At 39.6% G+C, this 14,491-nt stretch overlaps 1 protein-coding gene across 3 annotated transcripts; it reads right to left on the bottom strand.

Annotated features, from left to right (window-relative positions):
• Positions 1-5,857: 5,857 nt before the first annotated feature.
• sigirr (single immunoglobulin and toll-interleukin 1 receptor (TIR) domain) lies at positions 5,858-13,461 on the bottom strand. 3 transcript variants are annotated; one of them, XM_031282984.2, is made up of 11 exons: positions 13,184-13,451; positions 12,857-12,945; positions 12,036-12,302; positions 11,574-11,778; positions 11,364-11,491; positions 10,597-10,749; positions 10,363-10,506; positions 9,891-9,993; positions 9,562-9,718; positions 8,769-8,946; positions 5,858-6,152 (listed from the first exon to the last, which is right to left on the bottom strand). In XM_031282984.2, the coding sequence occupies exons 1-11, from the start codon at positions 13,207-13,209 to the stop codon at positions 5,980-5,982; spliced, it is 1,623 nt and encodes a 540-aa protein (XP_031138844.1). In that variant the 5' UTR covers positions 13,210-13,451; the 3' UTR covers positions 5,858-5,979. The 3 variants fall into 3 exon arrangements, with proteins under 3 accessions (XP_031138844.1, XP_031138846.1, XP_031138845.1); XM_031282986.2 differs by lacking the exon at positions 12,857-12,945 and having other exon boundaries at positions 13,184-13,461; XM_031282985.2 differs by lacking the exons at positions 12,857-12,945; positions 13,184-13,451 and adding an exon at positions 12,478-12,786.
• Between the last annotated feature and the right edge of the window lie 1,030 nt (positions 13,462-14,491).

Here is a 14,491-nt window from a genome sequence, read left to right as displayed (position 1 = left end):
CCTTCTCTGCTGCACCCTTATTTAGGCTCTTATTTCACCGCAGGTAAGCATTACACCATGAGGACAAAGATCATCAGTCCCTAGAGAGAGAGAAATAAGCAGGTATTTTGTCAAACTGCTTTATTGGTGTGATTGCTGTGTTACCAGGGTGTGTTTACATCACACACAAAGCCCCCACCTTTACAGCGATAAAAAAAACTATGAGTTCTTCAGTCATGAGCGTTTTCCTGCTTCAGTTGACTGGTGTGTTCTGTGTTCAAATCTGACTTTAAGACACTGTAACATTTATCTTCTCTGGCATTCCAGAACTTCTCTGTACTGTAAGCTGTCAAATTATGACAAAGCAGAATTGCTTCATCTTATCTGACGTTACTCTGCCCTCTGCCGGGGACTTCATAAGAGATGTTGGCAGTGAAATGACAATCAAAAGTTACTTCTTTTCCTGATTGACACAAATATTTCAGATAATTTCTTCAAATATTTTAAACAGTAAAAAAAAAAGAAATACATTAAAAAACAGTCTTTGGTAAAAGGAAACAGAAAAACGTAACACTTTGATTTTAACAACTCTCTGTACACACACACATTATATATATATATAAAAAAATCGATACACTTATCGTATCGCGATATTTTATTTTGCAATACTGTATCTCATTTTTTAAACATTCAAAAATATTCATGTAAGACAGTGGTTCACGTTTATGTTGTGTTTAAACCCCCTACCGCTAGATGGCTATGCTGAGACACACCACTAGTGTCCTTGCCTAACAGTGCTTAGCAGTGCCTGACTTTTTGCTAGAAGCTAACAATGTAGCTATGGCTGAACTTTGGCCTACTTTAGCATTTAGTGAGCAATTTGCTCACTAAGAACCTGTGAACCACAATCCCAAACTGGCAGTTTGATTTTCTGTGTACTGAATTGTTTACCTAAAGTAAACTTCTTTGACTTTTATGAACATCCTGTCTTTTTTAAATATTAGTTTTTCTGAAATTATACTTCCTATCTTATCTACTAATCCCAATATATTGCCTTACGCACAGTATCGAAATATATTGCAATATATTGAATCGTGACCCATGTTATCGTGATACGTATCGTATCGCCAGATTCTTGTCAATACACAGCCCTAAAATATATATATAGATAGATAGATAGTTGCGCTCATAAGTTTATGAACCCATGCTAAAGTTGACTAAAAGGAGGAATAAAAAATCATCTTTTGGAAATTGATCGTAATGCCTTAATTAAAAAAATTAGGAAATATCCAACCTTTAAGGACACCAATTTTCTTTGTGAATGAATAATGTATCGTAAATAAATAAATGTTCTTCCTTAAAATACAGGGAGCATAAGTATACACACCCCTATGTTAAATTCTCATAGAGGCAGGCAGACTTTTATTTTTAAAGGCCAGTTATTTCATGAATCCAGGATACTATGCATCCTGATAAAGGAATTAAAATAGCCCCACATCATCACATACCCTTCACCATACCTAGAGATTGGCATGGTTTTATTTCAGTTAGCCTAATAGCTGGTTTGATTTGCACTGAGAGATTATTTTATGGAAAGTACCCCATGCTAATTTCTAGGTCCTTAAAGTTTGGATATTTACTCATTTGTTTTAATTAAGGCATTAAGATCAATTTCCAAAAGATGATTTTTTATTCCTCTTTTTAGTCAAGTTTAGCATGGGTTCATAAACTTATGAGCACAACTATATATATATATATATTCAGCAGGGATGGGATTCATCCCAATACACGCGGAAGCCAGATGCTACGTGGAAATTTGCACCACGCCCTGCATACCCAGACCTCTGATTGACTGTTTACATCCCGTAAACACTCCCACAAGCACACTGACCAGACACACTCTCCCAAAGTCAATAATCAGAGATACAGCGCTATACGCCCCTCTGTGCTCCCTTCAGAGCAATCACCCATTCATAATCCCATAACCACCGTGTCTGTCCCCCGACTGAGACCGTTTAAACCAAACACTAATAAAAGAGGTGCTATACTAAACAACCTAATTGGAATTAAAACAACCACTGCAACGACAGAACAGAATAGGAAAATCAAATGTGGGCTATTAAATATTAGATCTCTGTCATCGAAAGCATTATTGGTAAACGAATTGATATCAGATAACCACATTGATTTATTCTGCCTCACCGAAACCTGGCTGGGCCATGACGAATATGTTAGTTTAAACGAAGCCACTCCTCCCAGTCATAATAATACCCAAATTCCACGAGGCTCAGGCCGAGGAGGGGGAGTTGCAGCCATATTTGACTCGAGCCTGTTAATTAATCCTAAACCTAAACTAAATTATAACTCGTTTGAAAGCCTTGTTCTTAATCTTCAACACCCAACATGGAAAACAGTACAGCCAATTATATTCGTTGTTGTTTACCGAGCACCAGGTCCATATTCTGAGTTTTTATCTGAATTCTCAGAGTTTTTATCATGCGTAGTCCTTCAATCAGACAAAGTACTTATTGTAGGTGATTTTAATATCCATGTGGACATTGAGAGCAATAGCCTTAGTACTGCTTTCAATTCACTGCTAGATTCTATTGGTTTCAGTCAGAGGGTGCATAAGGCCACGCACTGTTTTAACCACACCCTCGACCTTGTGCTAGAATATGGCATCAAAATTGACGATTTAATAGTATTTCCGCAGAATCCTTTATTATCAGACCATTTTTTAATAACTTTCGAATTCCTACTACCAGACTATACGAAATTAAATAAAAGTTTCTACACTAGATGCTTATCTGACAGTGCTATAGCTAAATTTAAGGAAGCTATTCCAACAGCACTTAACTCAATGTCATGCCTTAATATAACAGAGGACTGTTACGTTAACTCTAGTCCCTCCCAACTTGATAACTTTGTAGACGCTGCTACGGCCTGCCTACGGACTACTTTAGACTCGGTTGCTCCTCTCAAAAAGAAGATGATGAAGGAAAGGAAACTAGCACCTTGGTATAACTCCCAAACTCGCAAATTAAAACAAATCTCACGAAAACTTGAAAGTAAATGGCGTTCCACCAAACTGGAAGAATCTCGTGTGGATTGGCAAGATAGTCTAAAAAATTATAGGAGGGCCCTCAGAAATGCCAGATCAGACTATTACTCAACACTAATAGAAGAAAATAAGAACAACCCAAGGTTTCTTTTCAGCACTGTAGCCAGGCTGACAGATAGTCACAGCTCTATTGAGCCATCTATTCCTATAGCTCTGAGCAGTGATGACTTCATGACCTTTTTTAATGATAAAATTATAACAATTAGAGAAAAAATTCATCACCTTCTGCCCACAGCTTCCAACGACTCACCATTGGGCGCAGGAGGGCTAGAGAGAACGATAAGACCTGATACTTATTTAGACGGCTTTTATCCTTTAGACCTCCAACAATTAATGTTAAGGGTCTCTTCAGCTAAGCCAACTACCTGTCTCTTAGACCCCATTCCAACGAAGCTACTTAAAGAAGCACTACCTGTGGTCAACACCACATTACTAGATACGATCAATATGTCCTTATTAACGGGTCACGTACCGCAGTCTTTTAAAGTAGCTGTGATAAAACCTATTCTGAAAAAACCCACCCTCGACCCTGAGGTCTTAGCCAACTATAGACCTATATCTAACCTCCCGTTTCTCTCCAAAATCCTTGAGAAGGTAGTCGCTAATCAATTGTGTGACTTTCTGCATAGAAATAGTCTATTTGAAGACTTTCAATCAGGATTTAGAATGCATCATAGCACAGAGACGGCACTGGTGAAAATCACTAACGACCTTCTAACTGCTGCTGACAAAGGACTTGTCTCCGTACTTGTCTTATTAGATCTTAGTGCTGCATTCGACACTATTGACCATACCATCCTCTTACAGAGACTGGAACATTTAGTTGGCATTAAAGGAATCGCACTAAGCTGGTTTAAGTCCTATTTTTCTGAGCGATCCCAATTTGTTAATATTAACGATAAACCATCCAAATACGCTAAAGTTAGCCATGGCGTTCCTCAAGGCTCAGTGCTTGGACCAATTCTATTCTCTTTATATATGCTTCCTCTAGGCAATATTATTAGGAAACACTCAATTAACTTTCACTGTTACGCAGACGACACCCAATTATATCTGTCAATCAAGCCAGACGAAAGCGGTCAGTTAGCTAAACTTCAAGCGTGCATTAAAGATATAAAATCCTGGATGACCCACAATTTTCTGATGTTGAACTCAAACAAAACGGAAGTTATTGTGCTGGGACCCAAGCACCACCGAACTTCATTATCTAAATATATAGCTACCCTAGATGGTATTGCCCTGGCCTCCAGCACTACTGTCAGAAATCTAGGAGTCATTTTTGACCAGGATCTATCCTTTAACGCCCACTTAAAACAAACCTCAAGAACAGCCTTTTTCCATCTTCGTAACATTGCCAAAATCAGGAACATCCTGTCTCAAAACGATGCTGAAAAACTAGTCCATGCATTCGTAACTTCCCGGCTGGACTACTGTAATTCTTTACTATCAGGCTGCTCAAATAAGTCCCTCAAGACCCTCCAGCTGATCCAGAATGCTGCAGCACGTGTTCTGACAAGAACTAACAAAAGAGATCACATTTCTCCTGTATTAGCTTCTCTGCATTGGCTTCCTGTAAAATCCAGGATTGAATTTAAAATCCTTCTCCTGACCTACAAAGCACTAAATGGTCAAGCACCATCATACATAGAAGAGCTTTTAGTACCTTATTGTCCCACTAGAGCACTACGCTCCCAGAACTCAGAGCTACTTGTGGTTCCTAGAGTCTCTAAAAGTAGAATGGGAGCCAGAGCCTTCAGCTACCAGGCTCCTCTCCTGTGGAACCAGCTCCCAACTTGGGTTCGGGGGGCTGACACCGTCGCCACATTTAAGAATAAACTGAAAACCATCATCTTTGATAAAGCTTATAGTTAGGGAGTGAGGAGTTGCAGCATAGTAGAGTAGAGTAGAGGGAGGCAGGAAGTACAAGCCCGTTCCGGCAGGGGAGAGTACGAGCCCGGTCCAGGGCCCCTCTCTTTAGCCTGCCTCTCTTAGTTATACTATTATAACTCTAGACTGCTGTGGGAAGCTCCTTCCAAGGACACAATGAGCCGCTCCCTCTTCTCTCTTTTCACTTGTCTCCTTTTGTGTGCATCTTAGTCCCAGAAATGCCTGTTACTAACCTATCTCTGGGGAGTTTTCTCCCCGGAGTCCCTTTGCTTCTTCTTCACCCAGAACATCGCCTTGGAATTGGGTGGCACCTACACCGGGGTCCTGGGTGCAGCTGACGCTATGGACTTACTACACCCTGCTACGCTCTGCATTTCCCCGCAGTGTCCGACTGCGTCCTGCCGCGTCCAACCGCGTCCACCCAGGCTGCTGTGCCACACTACACCCCGTAACGCCCTGCTGTGCCCTACTATGACATGAACTACTATGACTACCATTGTGATCACTGCTTCACTATCTTTATTATGACTATTATTGCCACCATTCACCACTCCCCCAACTGGTGCCGTCAGACACCGCCTACCAAGAGTCTGGGTCTGTCCGAGGTTTCTTCCTAACAAAAAAAAGGGAGTTTTTCCTTGCCACTGTCGCAATAGCTACTGCTAATGCTTGCCCTTGAGGCAACCACTGTAATAATTGGGGCTTCGTAAAGTACAGAGTTTGGTCTAGACCTACTCTATCTGTAAAGTGTCTCGAGATAACTCTTGTTATGATTTGATACTATAAATAAAATTGAATTGAATTGAATTGAATTGAATTGAATATATATATATATATATATATATATATATATATATATATATATATATATATATATATATAGAAAAAAACCTATTTACCATACTGACTTAGATAACTATAAAGCAAAGCTAAAGTGGATCTCCATGCAGTTGTTAACTTTTAGAGGTCAGTAGAAGTGAGAGGAGTGTGGATCAAATGTCCTCCTCAGTGACCAGGCAGTAGAAGTCAGAGCGGGCTCCATAGTTGCGTAGTCCCAGATCCGACACATCGATTTCAGAGGATTTGGGCTCAGCTACAGTGATGGGAGCAGCAGGGAAGACTGGGGCTTTAAAGGCCAGAGCCTTGTACACAGGGAGGCGGAGCCCTGCAGCAGAGAGAGTAAAGGTGAAACATGTATCCCAAATGAATGCAAATGCATTATATTGTTCACTGCATGATTTTTATGTAAATGAAAAATCTCCTCTAAATTTCTAATTAAATTATGATTTTGGTCACATTCTTTTTTGCCCCTACAGGAAGAGATCAATTTAAGCTTAGGGATAAAATGCATTTTTACTATACAGTTACAAGATGACGCTTCATGCAAAGCTGCTCATTATGTGGGGTTAGGTGCTGGACTATTTGATGTCCAGGCGGAGTAACTTTTTGAAATGTTTTAGTCATTGTGAGGCAACCAGAGACAACCTGTAATCTATACACTTCTGTTTTTGAGCCAATTAAACAAACAAGATATTACGTGTTAATTAGTGTGCTTTAAAAGGTACCATTAGGTTTTTGTTATCTTTAGACAGAGCCAGGATATAAGTAAAAGATCAGCATTTTGCAGACAGTAGATCTAATGTCTGCAAAATGCTGATCTTTTACTTTGACATTAAAGTGTAACTCACACGAAATATAGGTTACTAAAATCCAATTTGTCACTTAGAGGTGTAGCTGCACGTGTTCCCACACGGGGCGCAATACACTGTGCATCTAGACTTGATTTATGCAGAAGATTTATGCAGAAGCATAAATCACGCTTAAAGCGATTAACTTTTCCTGCTACAGATTTTCCACCGTGGTGAGAAAGCACAGGGGAGATACTTTGTTTCTCTCACTATTACTCTAGAGTCAGTACTCGCTCCGAAGCTAATCACCGTCATTCTTTCACTCTCTCTACCACACACTCCCCATGCACACATTCATGCCGGCCCTGCTATTTTCCTAAAGAGATCAACGCACACACCAACGCACAAGTATAAACTTCAGGCCATTTACGTAGGCTATGGCGAAAGCTCTGCGTGGAACCTCCGCACAACCATAAAGCAAGCTTCAGAGAGCGTTACATGCGGTCAGCAATTCCCTTTTCCACTGAGACTGCTTCCTTTGCAAATGTGCTGGACATGAAGCTTCAAAAAGCATTGAAGCTTTCCAGCAAATTGGTTTGCAAAAGGGTAATTTCTCAAGGCTTCTTGTCACACAAAACCATCAGTTAGTCAAAGAGTGTAAAACAGGCAAATATATCACAGATGGTCTCAATCATCTGTGATCTCCTGTATTTTGCCCCAGTAAAGGCTTGGGAATAATAAATAAATAAATATTACATTTTTACATTACATGTCATTTAGCTGACACTTTTATTCAAAGCGACTTACAATTGCTATATATCAGAGGTCGCACGCCTCTGGAGCAACTAGGGGTTAAGTGTCTTGCTCAGGGACACATTGGTTGATGTACCGCAGTGGGATTCGAACCCAGATCTCCCACACCAAAGGCATGTGTTATATCCACTGTGCCACCACCACTACTAAGTATACATTTTATGATAAGTCAATTAATGTTATGGTTTATTGTGGAACATATTAAAATAATGTATAAACATAGTTAAAAAAGGATGTTGCAGTTAAAAGTGGTAAATGATAATGAATTTAGTAATGTGTTAAAATGCCACATGTAATGATATATGGTAATTCATTTATTGTAATCAAATTATATCCTTAGTTATTGTTTATACATTGTAAGGTATTGTTAATGAGGAAAAGAGGTTAATTAGGTCAAATATTAAAAAGAGAACAGAATTACTTCTTGTTCTTGCTTGTTGCTTGTTTGTGTAGTTTTTTTTTATATTGAAAGACCAGATAGGATTTGTAGGATTCTGAGATGGCGAGTCCAGCTAGGCAGCTAGACTGGACGGTCGTGGATGCGGTGTGGCTGACCGTAGGACCTGCACACAGAGGACTGACTAGCTTGATTATTCATTCAGACCCCAGATAAGAACACGTACACACTAAGCTCTACCCGGGTCAGTGAGAGGTAGTTGTAGTAGTGTATACCAAATACACACACAGGACAAGAAACTGAACTCTTTGTATTTCGACTCCTTAACTTAAAGAAACTGAACCCTTGTGTGTTTTGTGGTTGATGAAAGGCAATAAATCAGTCCACTGTTCAACTCAACGCCAACTCCTCTCGTGAGGTGTTTAAGGCAAATCACTCCCCTAACCTAGCCAGATGTTAGCGTCTCAATCACTCTCACTGATTAAGACGCTACGAAAGCATTTGCCTCTCTTATCGATCTGGCATGTCTTGATACAAAACATCACAGTCAAGCTGGTATAGACCAATATGTGCAAGCTCATCATGTGATATGATTTCCTATTATTGAAGTTAAAGATCTACTGTAGTTGAATCCATGTTTGTTGATTCAAACGAGTCTCACACTACGTCAGTTTCAATTGCACAGTGCGCGTTGAAAAAGAGAATAAGTTTATCAGGAGACTTGTCATGCAACAAAAAGTACAGGAAATGCCAAACTTTTGACAAGCATTTACATCTTTGGATCAGAGTCAGATGGTTGTTAACCATGAGCATGCTTGCCTCAGTATGTTGTCTAGGTATAGCACAGCTTTAATATCCATCTCTTTTAATTGCATGTGCAGTGAAGAGTGAACCGAACATTAGTACTTGAGGACTCTTCTTGTCCAGTGACTGTTGTTCTTACCCAGATCTCCAGCAGGATCAGTGTCTGAGCGGCAGTCCAGGTAGTCGGAGTCGAGGGTCAGCATGGGGTCCTTGTCATCTTGTAGCAAAGTCTGAGGGTCGCCCGCCGACTCACTGCGGTAGACGACTCTGCGAGGCATCGCTAAAGCCAACTCCTTCCAAAAGACTGAGGAAGGAGTCTGTGGAAACCAAACACGACGCATTACACCACGCTGTTAAGAGTCAAACTGAACTAAACTCTCCTTACTTGCATGTATCACCATATAGAGTATAAACTTAACATTTCTAATTTGAATTCATTCATTCATATTTTATAATTACCTTGAAATACATTTCTATAATATTTATAATTGCTTAGTTTTTTATTGTCAGTTTTTTCTTAACATAAACTCTGATTATTGCTTATTTAGTCATGAATATATAAAATACTTAAAATTTAAAATGGGGGCATTTAGAGATCTAAAAATGTTGTGTAAGACATAGTCTATTCACATGATTATTTCACTGTAATGTGAATGTTTAATGTGATTTCAAGGGAAACACAACATGCTCTGAGTGGTAAATAGAGGGCAGACAGAGTCCAGACACTAACTATAAATGTTATAGATACATTGCACATGTGTATTTATGTATTCATTTTACATAATATATTACTTCCATGGGGGTTGGCTGAAATCCAATTTACCTTTAGGTATTTTTTGTCAAAAGAGAAACACACTGGTGTTTAAAATTACTTGTATCGCATTTTGTTTGTTTGCTCAGAAAGCACTAATGGGTATTATTGTGGATCTTACCACAGAGTTGTGCCTCCAGGTGAGTATGGTGAGGCGGTGCTGGTGCTCACTGAGCAGCTGCTTGATCTCAGGCCTCATGCGTTTGGACTGACCTTCCAACATGATGAGGATGGGCCGCTCGTGCTGACACAACTCCAACAAGTGCAGAAGGCCCTGTCTGAAAACACACACAGCTACAGCGTGTCACGATAGGAAACAGTGGAGACACTGCAGCAACACTGATTTGTACTACACTATATTGTAATGATGCCACAGTCATTTTACTCAGTTTTATACAGTATATAAAGTGCTGTTTGAACAGTGTGGTTTCTACATTAAATTTATCTGACCTGAAGTTATTGGAGCACCAGTCCTGCTCAAGGTAAGCATAAGAGAGCAACACGATCAGACGCCGAGAGCGACTAATGTTCATTAGCAGCTCTGCAGAAGGTTCTGAAGACAAATAATATTGTTATGCATTGTTAAAAATGGACAGCTTTACATTACAATTTGTACCCAGGAGCCTGTTTCACAATAAGTGCTTACACACAGATCGCAAATGGTCACACAAATGATTGTTGCTTGCAAATTGTAGATATGTTTGCAAATGTCTCAAATGAGGCATTTGTTTTGATTCATTTGTCTTAAAATAACATGAGAGGAAATAGTTTCATGTTGCAAATTGGGTAAAACAGGCCTCAGCATAACATGTAATGACAGTGACAGCAGAATCTGAGATTGTGAAGATTAAAACCAACAATGGATTACATATTTCCAACTCTCCCTTAAATTCCTATAAAAACCAACATACAGAAAGCTTACCTGAGCCAGGTAGGATATCATTGTCATTAAGGTGCAGCTTTTGCGCATTTTTATTTTCCAGGTGAGGTTTGAGAATAAAGTTGACAAACTTCCTGTCATGATCATTGTTCACATAGGAGATATAGGCATCATATAATTTGCCATCTGAAGACATGGAGACACATACATACCAGTGGTGTTAATACTAGTCTTGTACATGATAATAGTAACCTTATATCACTTCAGAGGCCTCACCATTGAGTTCATTGTCTCCGTAGCATTCTGCGTAGAAGTTCTTGTACCAGAGTTTGATGTTCAGGTGACACCTGCAGTACACAACAGCAGCTATGGCTAGGAGGAGGAGGAGGAGGATGGCTGCAATAACAGCAGCTGTGTGGTTGGGTCCCGCTGGAAAACACAAAAAAATGTCTGAGAATAAAATCCAAAAATAAGCATAACATAATCAACCAATACTTTGATTAAAACTGATCGTCACAAACTTCAGAATATGGAATCTGTAAGTAAGTAGAGTGTGTCTGTACAACTGGGTCCTTGCAACTAAAACAGTACTGTACACATTTTCAATTCACAGCTCAATCACAAGGATTCTCATCTGCTGACTGGTTACATGCTGGGCCAGGCTCCCTGCCAAGACACTGTAAAATGATACAGACTGGATGTATCTGTGTCTGTCTGGTATCAACAGGTGTGAGACAATTGACAAAGTGTGTGGAGCTGGCTGACCTCCTTCTGCTCCAAAGATGTGAAAAAGGTTTGGATAAACACCGATCATGTCTAAAATAAATTTTTATGATTTGTTATATAGATAACATATATAACTGCTGCTCCTCTTTATTTATGAAGTCTTGCCTTTCGCTTCAATCTATGTCCTCCAATCTATGTGGTCACATTTGTGTGTGTGTGTCTTTCATCTTTGGGTTGGTAATCTTTTCTTAGAAATATAACACAATATGCAGGGCAGAATGTAAGAAACCCTGCGTAGGTATCTTTAGTTGTCTTACTTGAATACAGCAGGCTGAAGTCAAAGGAAATGTTCCTCACTGTGCAGCTGTAGAGCCCAAAATCATCTGGCTCTTTGAGGTTTATCACCAGTAGACTGTTTACCATCAGTTGGCCGGCAACAGGAGACCTGATAAGTAGGACGGAAAACTGATCTTACTTTTACTCTTTTTTTTTTTATGCAGCTGATATTTTACAAAGCTTTAAATCACCATGAGGAGGTGTTCTGCATGTAATGTGTGTGATTGGTGAGGGGTTGGCCATCTTTACTCCACTGCAGCGTGTTGTCACAGTGCTCTTCTCTTGGGTCCCAGAGGAGAGCACTGCAGTTTAGCGTCACAGAGGATCCCACATTCCTATAGAGACTGTCTGGTCTCCCATTTGGTTTAAATTCTGGGGCTTTGGAGCACTGGGACTCTGTGGAAAGACATACAATTGTTATCTGTGCTCATTGCAGGCGATCCAGACAATAGAGGCCTTCATGTGCACAGCCTGAGACTGCAGCTAGAAGGCACGCTGAAACCAAATGCCTCTTTGCAGGCGTAGCCGTTCAGCCAGCCCCATCAACCCTCATACAAACCCTACGTTTATTTCACCTTACTTTGAGAGTCACATAATTTCAGTTTCAGGTTTGAGATTACTTCATTATACTTACACATGGATATAATACTTACCTTTAACTATGAGACGCAAAGTGAATGAGGCTGTGCTGCCCTGTTGCATACAGGTGTAATTCCCTTGATCTTGCAAGCTGACGCTGGCAAACTCCAGGTAGTCCTTCCCTTCCTGGGTGGGGAGTTCGTGGCAGTCCTTCTGCCAGGTCAGCTTGGGCTGGGGGGAGCTCTGGGGCTCCAGAGGGCAGTTCAGCAGATATGGAGGCCCCTGCTGTCCCACATAGAGCACCTGCTCCTTAAACCCGCTCTCATTCACACAGGTCTGAGCTACAAATAGAGAAAGAGGGAGTTTACACAGTCTCATTTACATTAGGGGTGCAACAAGCCAACTTTATCTGCCCCAAAACTGATTTTGATCCCTCATCTCAGGGACAATTGAATTTCAATAATGACATAATTAAGAACTGTATTTATGCTGTGTGATCAAATATCAATAGCCTACCTACAAGCTTCCTTTGCTTCATTAAAAAAAACATTTTGCCTACCATCTGTGGATGTTTGCATTCATTCTGTGCAGCTTCAGAAGACTGGGTTCAGCTTTAGTGTAGCTATTAGCAATGGGCGAGTGTCTAATGGTGCATAAAGGTGAACCTGTTTACTCTTTCACTTTGGCTGACAAACAAAATTCTAGTTCTGTTTTGCTGACATAGTTGAAAAGAAAAAAAAAAAACACTAAATCTCCTTTTCTGTTTGTTTGGACATGTTCAATGCAAAAACTTACTATCAGGCCTAGCTAGTCTCTCCCTCTCTGGTTCCTTTCTGGTTTCCCTTTTGCTTAATTCTTCTTTTTTATTTATTTATTTAATTTTTTTTTTTTTTACCGTTTCTCAAACGCATCCGGGTCCGAAGTCCGGTCTGGTCCTCATGTTGCCAGGCAACAGCATGTGACTGCGTCGTTAAAGACACTGACCTGTATACACCATGGTGCACACTGACCACATGTGCATTGACCTGGTATTGTGTTTACCCATCCAGCATCCCGTAAAACTGACTCATACTAACAGGTTATAATGGACAAATATACCAAACAATGAGGTGAATCCCACAGCTATCAACCAATCCAGTGTATTTCAAACAGGAGTTCCCCGTAAAGTGTATCATATCTAGGTACATTTAAGTGAATAACGTTTAATTTTCTACATCCTTACCGACTGCAAGGGAAGTCTTGTCCCATTTCCCGGTGAACGCCAATATGAAAGCGACTAAAATCACGGCCATGACCCGCAATCTTCCTCTTCCTAGCTCCTTCCTCAGGTGACAAATAAACCGAGTGAAACGTTTTTGTAAGTCTACATTACATAACCTGTTAGTTTATTAAAGTTTGGTAACTGTGCGGAGCCGTAGAAGTGACTGCGCACAATCCGCCATCTGGTCGCTCAACTGCACCTGTCCACACGTACCTGAAACTCTTCTGATTATTGGCTCCCTGTGTTCACGTGACGTTTGCACCGGCTTATACCTGCGTACAGTCTGAGTGACTCTTGTCTTGGGAGGAGATGACAGAAAACTCACTAAATGCATCTACTCCAGTGCTCCCCGCTCTAGTAAATTATCGGGTTTTTATGTTTTAAATAGCGCTGAAAGGTAGCCTGCCTCTTTCTAACGAGGCACATTTTAAACAGGATTTATAGAAGTTGTAGGCTAACTAATGACATTAATAATGATAAATAAATAATTTGAAAATCACCAAAAATTCTTATTGGCTGTTGTTAATTATTTCTATTTGGTATTTGCAGTTATTCATGTTGTTAATCCATTAGAATCTGAATAAGGTTAGGCCTATATCAAGTAGGTTTTCACTTACAAGAAATGTTTGGTGCATACAATAAACATATTAAGAGGAAATAAAAATAAAGGAAAAGTACTGCAGCAGTCGAGAACATAAATACAGAATAGAAAATTACAATAATAATATGAAAACGATATATGATAAAGAATATGTACAATATAATTTAATAAATGTTCATGAGTTTTTCCCTTTCTAATATTATAATACCCATCATTATTAGTGTAAATGTTCATAAGTAATACATGTTTTTTATCATCAAGTCTGCAGCTGTAAGTGCTAAAAAGTTATGGATTGTCAGCACCCTTTTCCAAAAATGAAGTTTAGAAGTCCAACCAGTTGAGGGCATTTTTCACAACCTGGCAACCCAATGGGTATCCTGATTAATGGTTATAAGTTTTTCATAATTTATCATTAATAAAGTAACAACTTATAATGGTGCCTTATTACAGAATGGTATAGTGTTCAACTATGTTTTCCTAACATTTAACTTAGATGATAGTCAAACTGCTGTTTCAAAGCATTTTCCACACTGCCAGGAATACATTTCTAGTGGATAAATTGTGCTATAATATTTTGTACATAAGAACATTTTATTGTAAAGGTATTGAGACTAAGAAATACTAAAAGCAGCCTTAAAAAACATGTTTGACTTCTATGTAGTTACAGA

The sequence above is a fragment of the Sander lucioperca genome, chromosome 7, assembly GCF_008315115.2.
Source record: "Sander lucioperca isolate FBNREF2018 chromosome 7, SLUC_FBN_1.2, whole genome shotgun sequence".
NCBI lineage: Eukaryota > Metazoa > Chordata > Actinopteri > Perciformes > Percidae > Sander > Sander lucioperca.
This window is presented reverse-complemented; position numbering and strand designations above follow the sequence as displayed.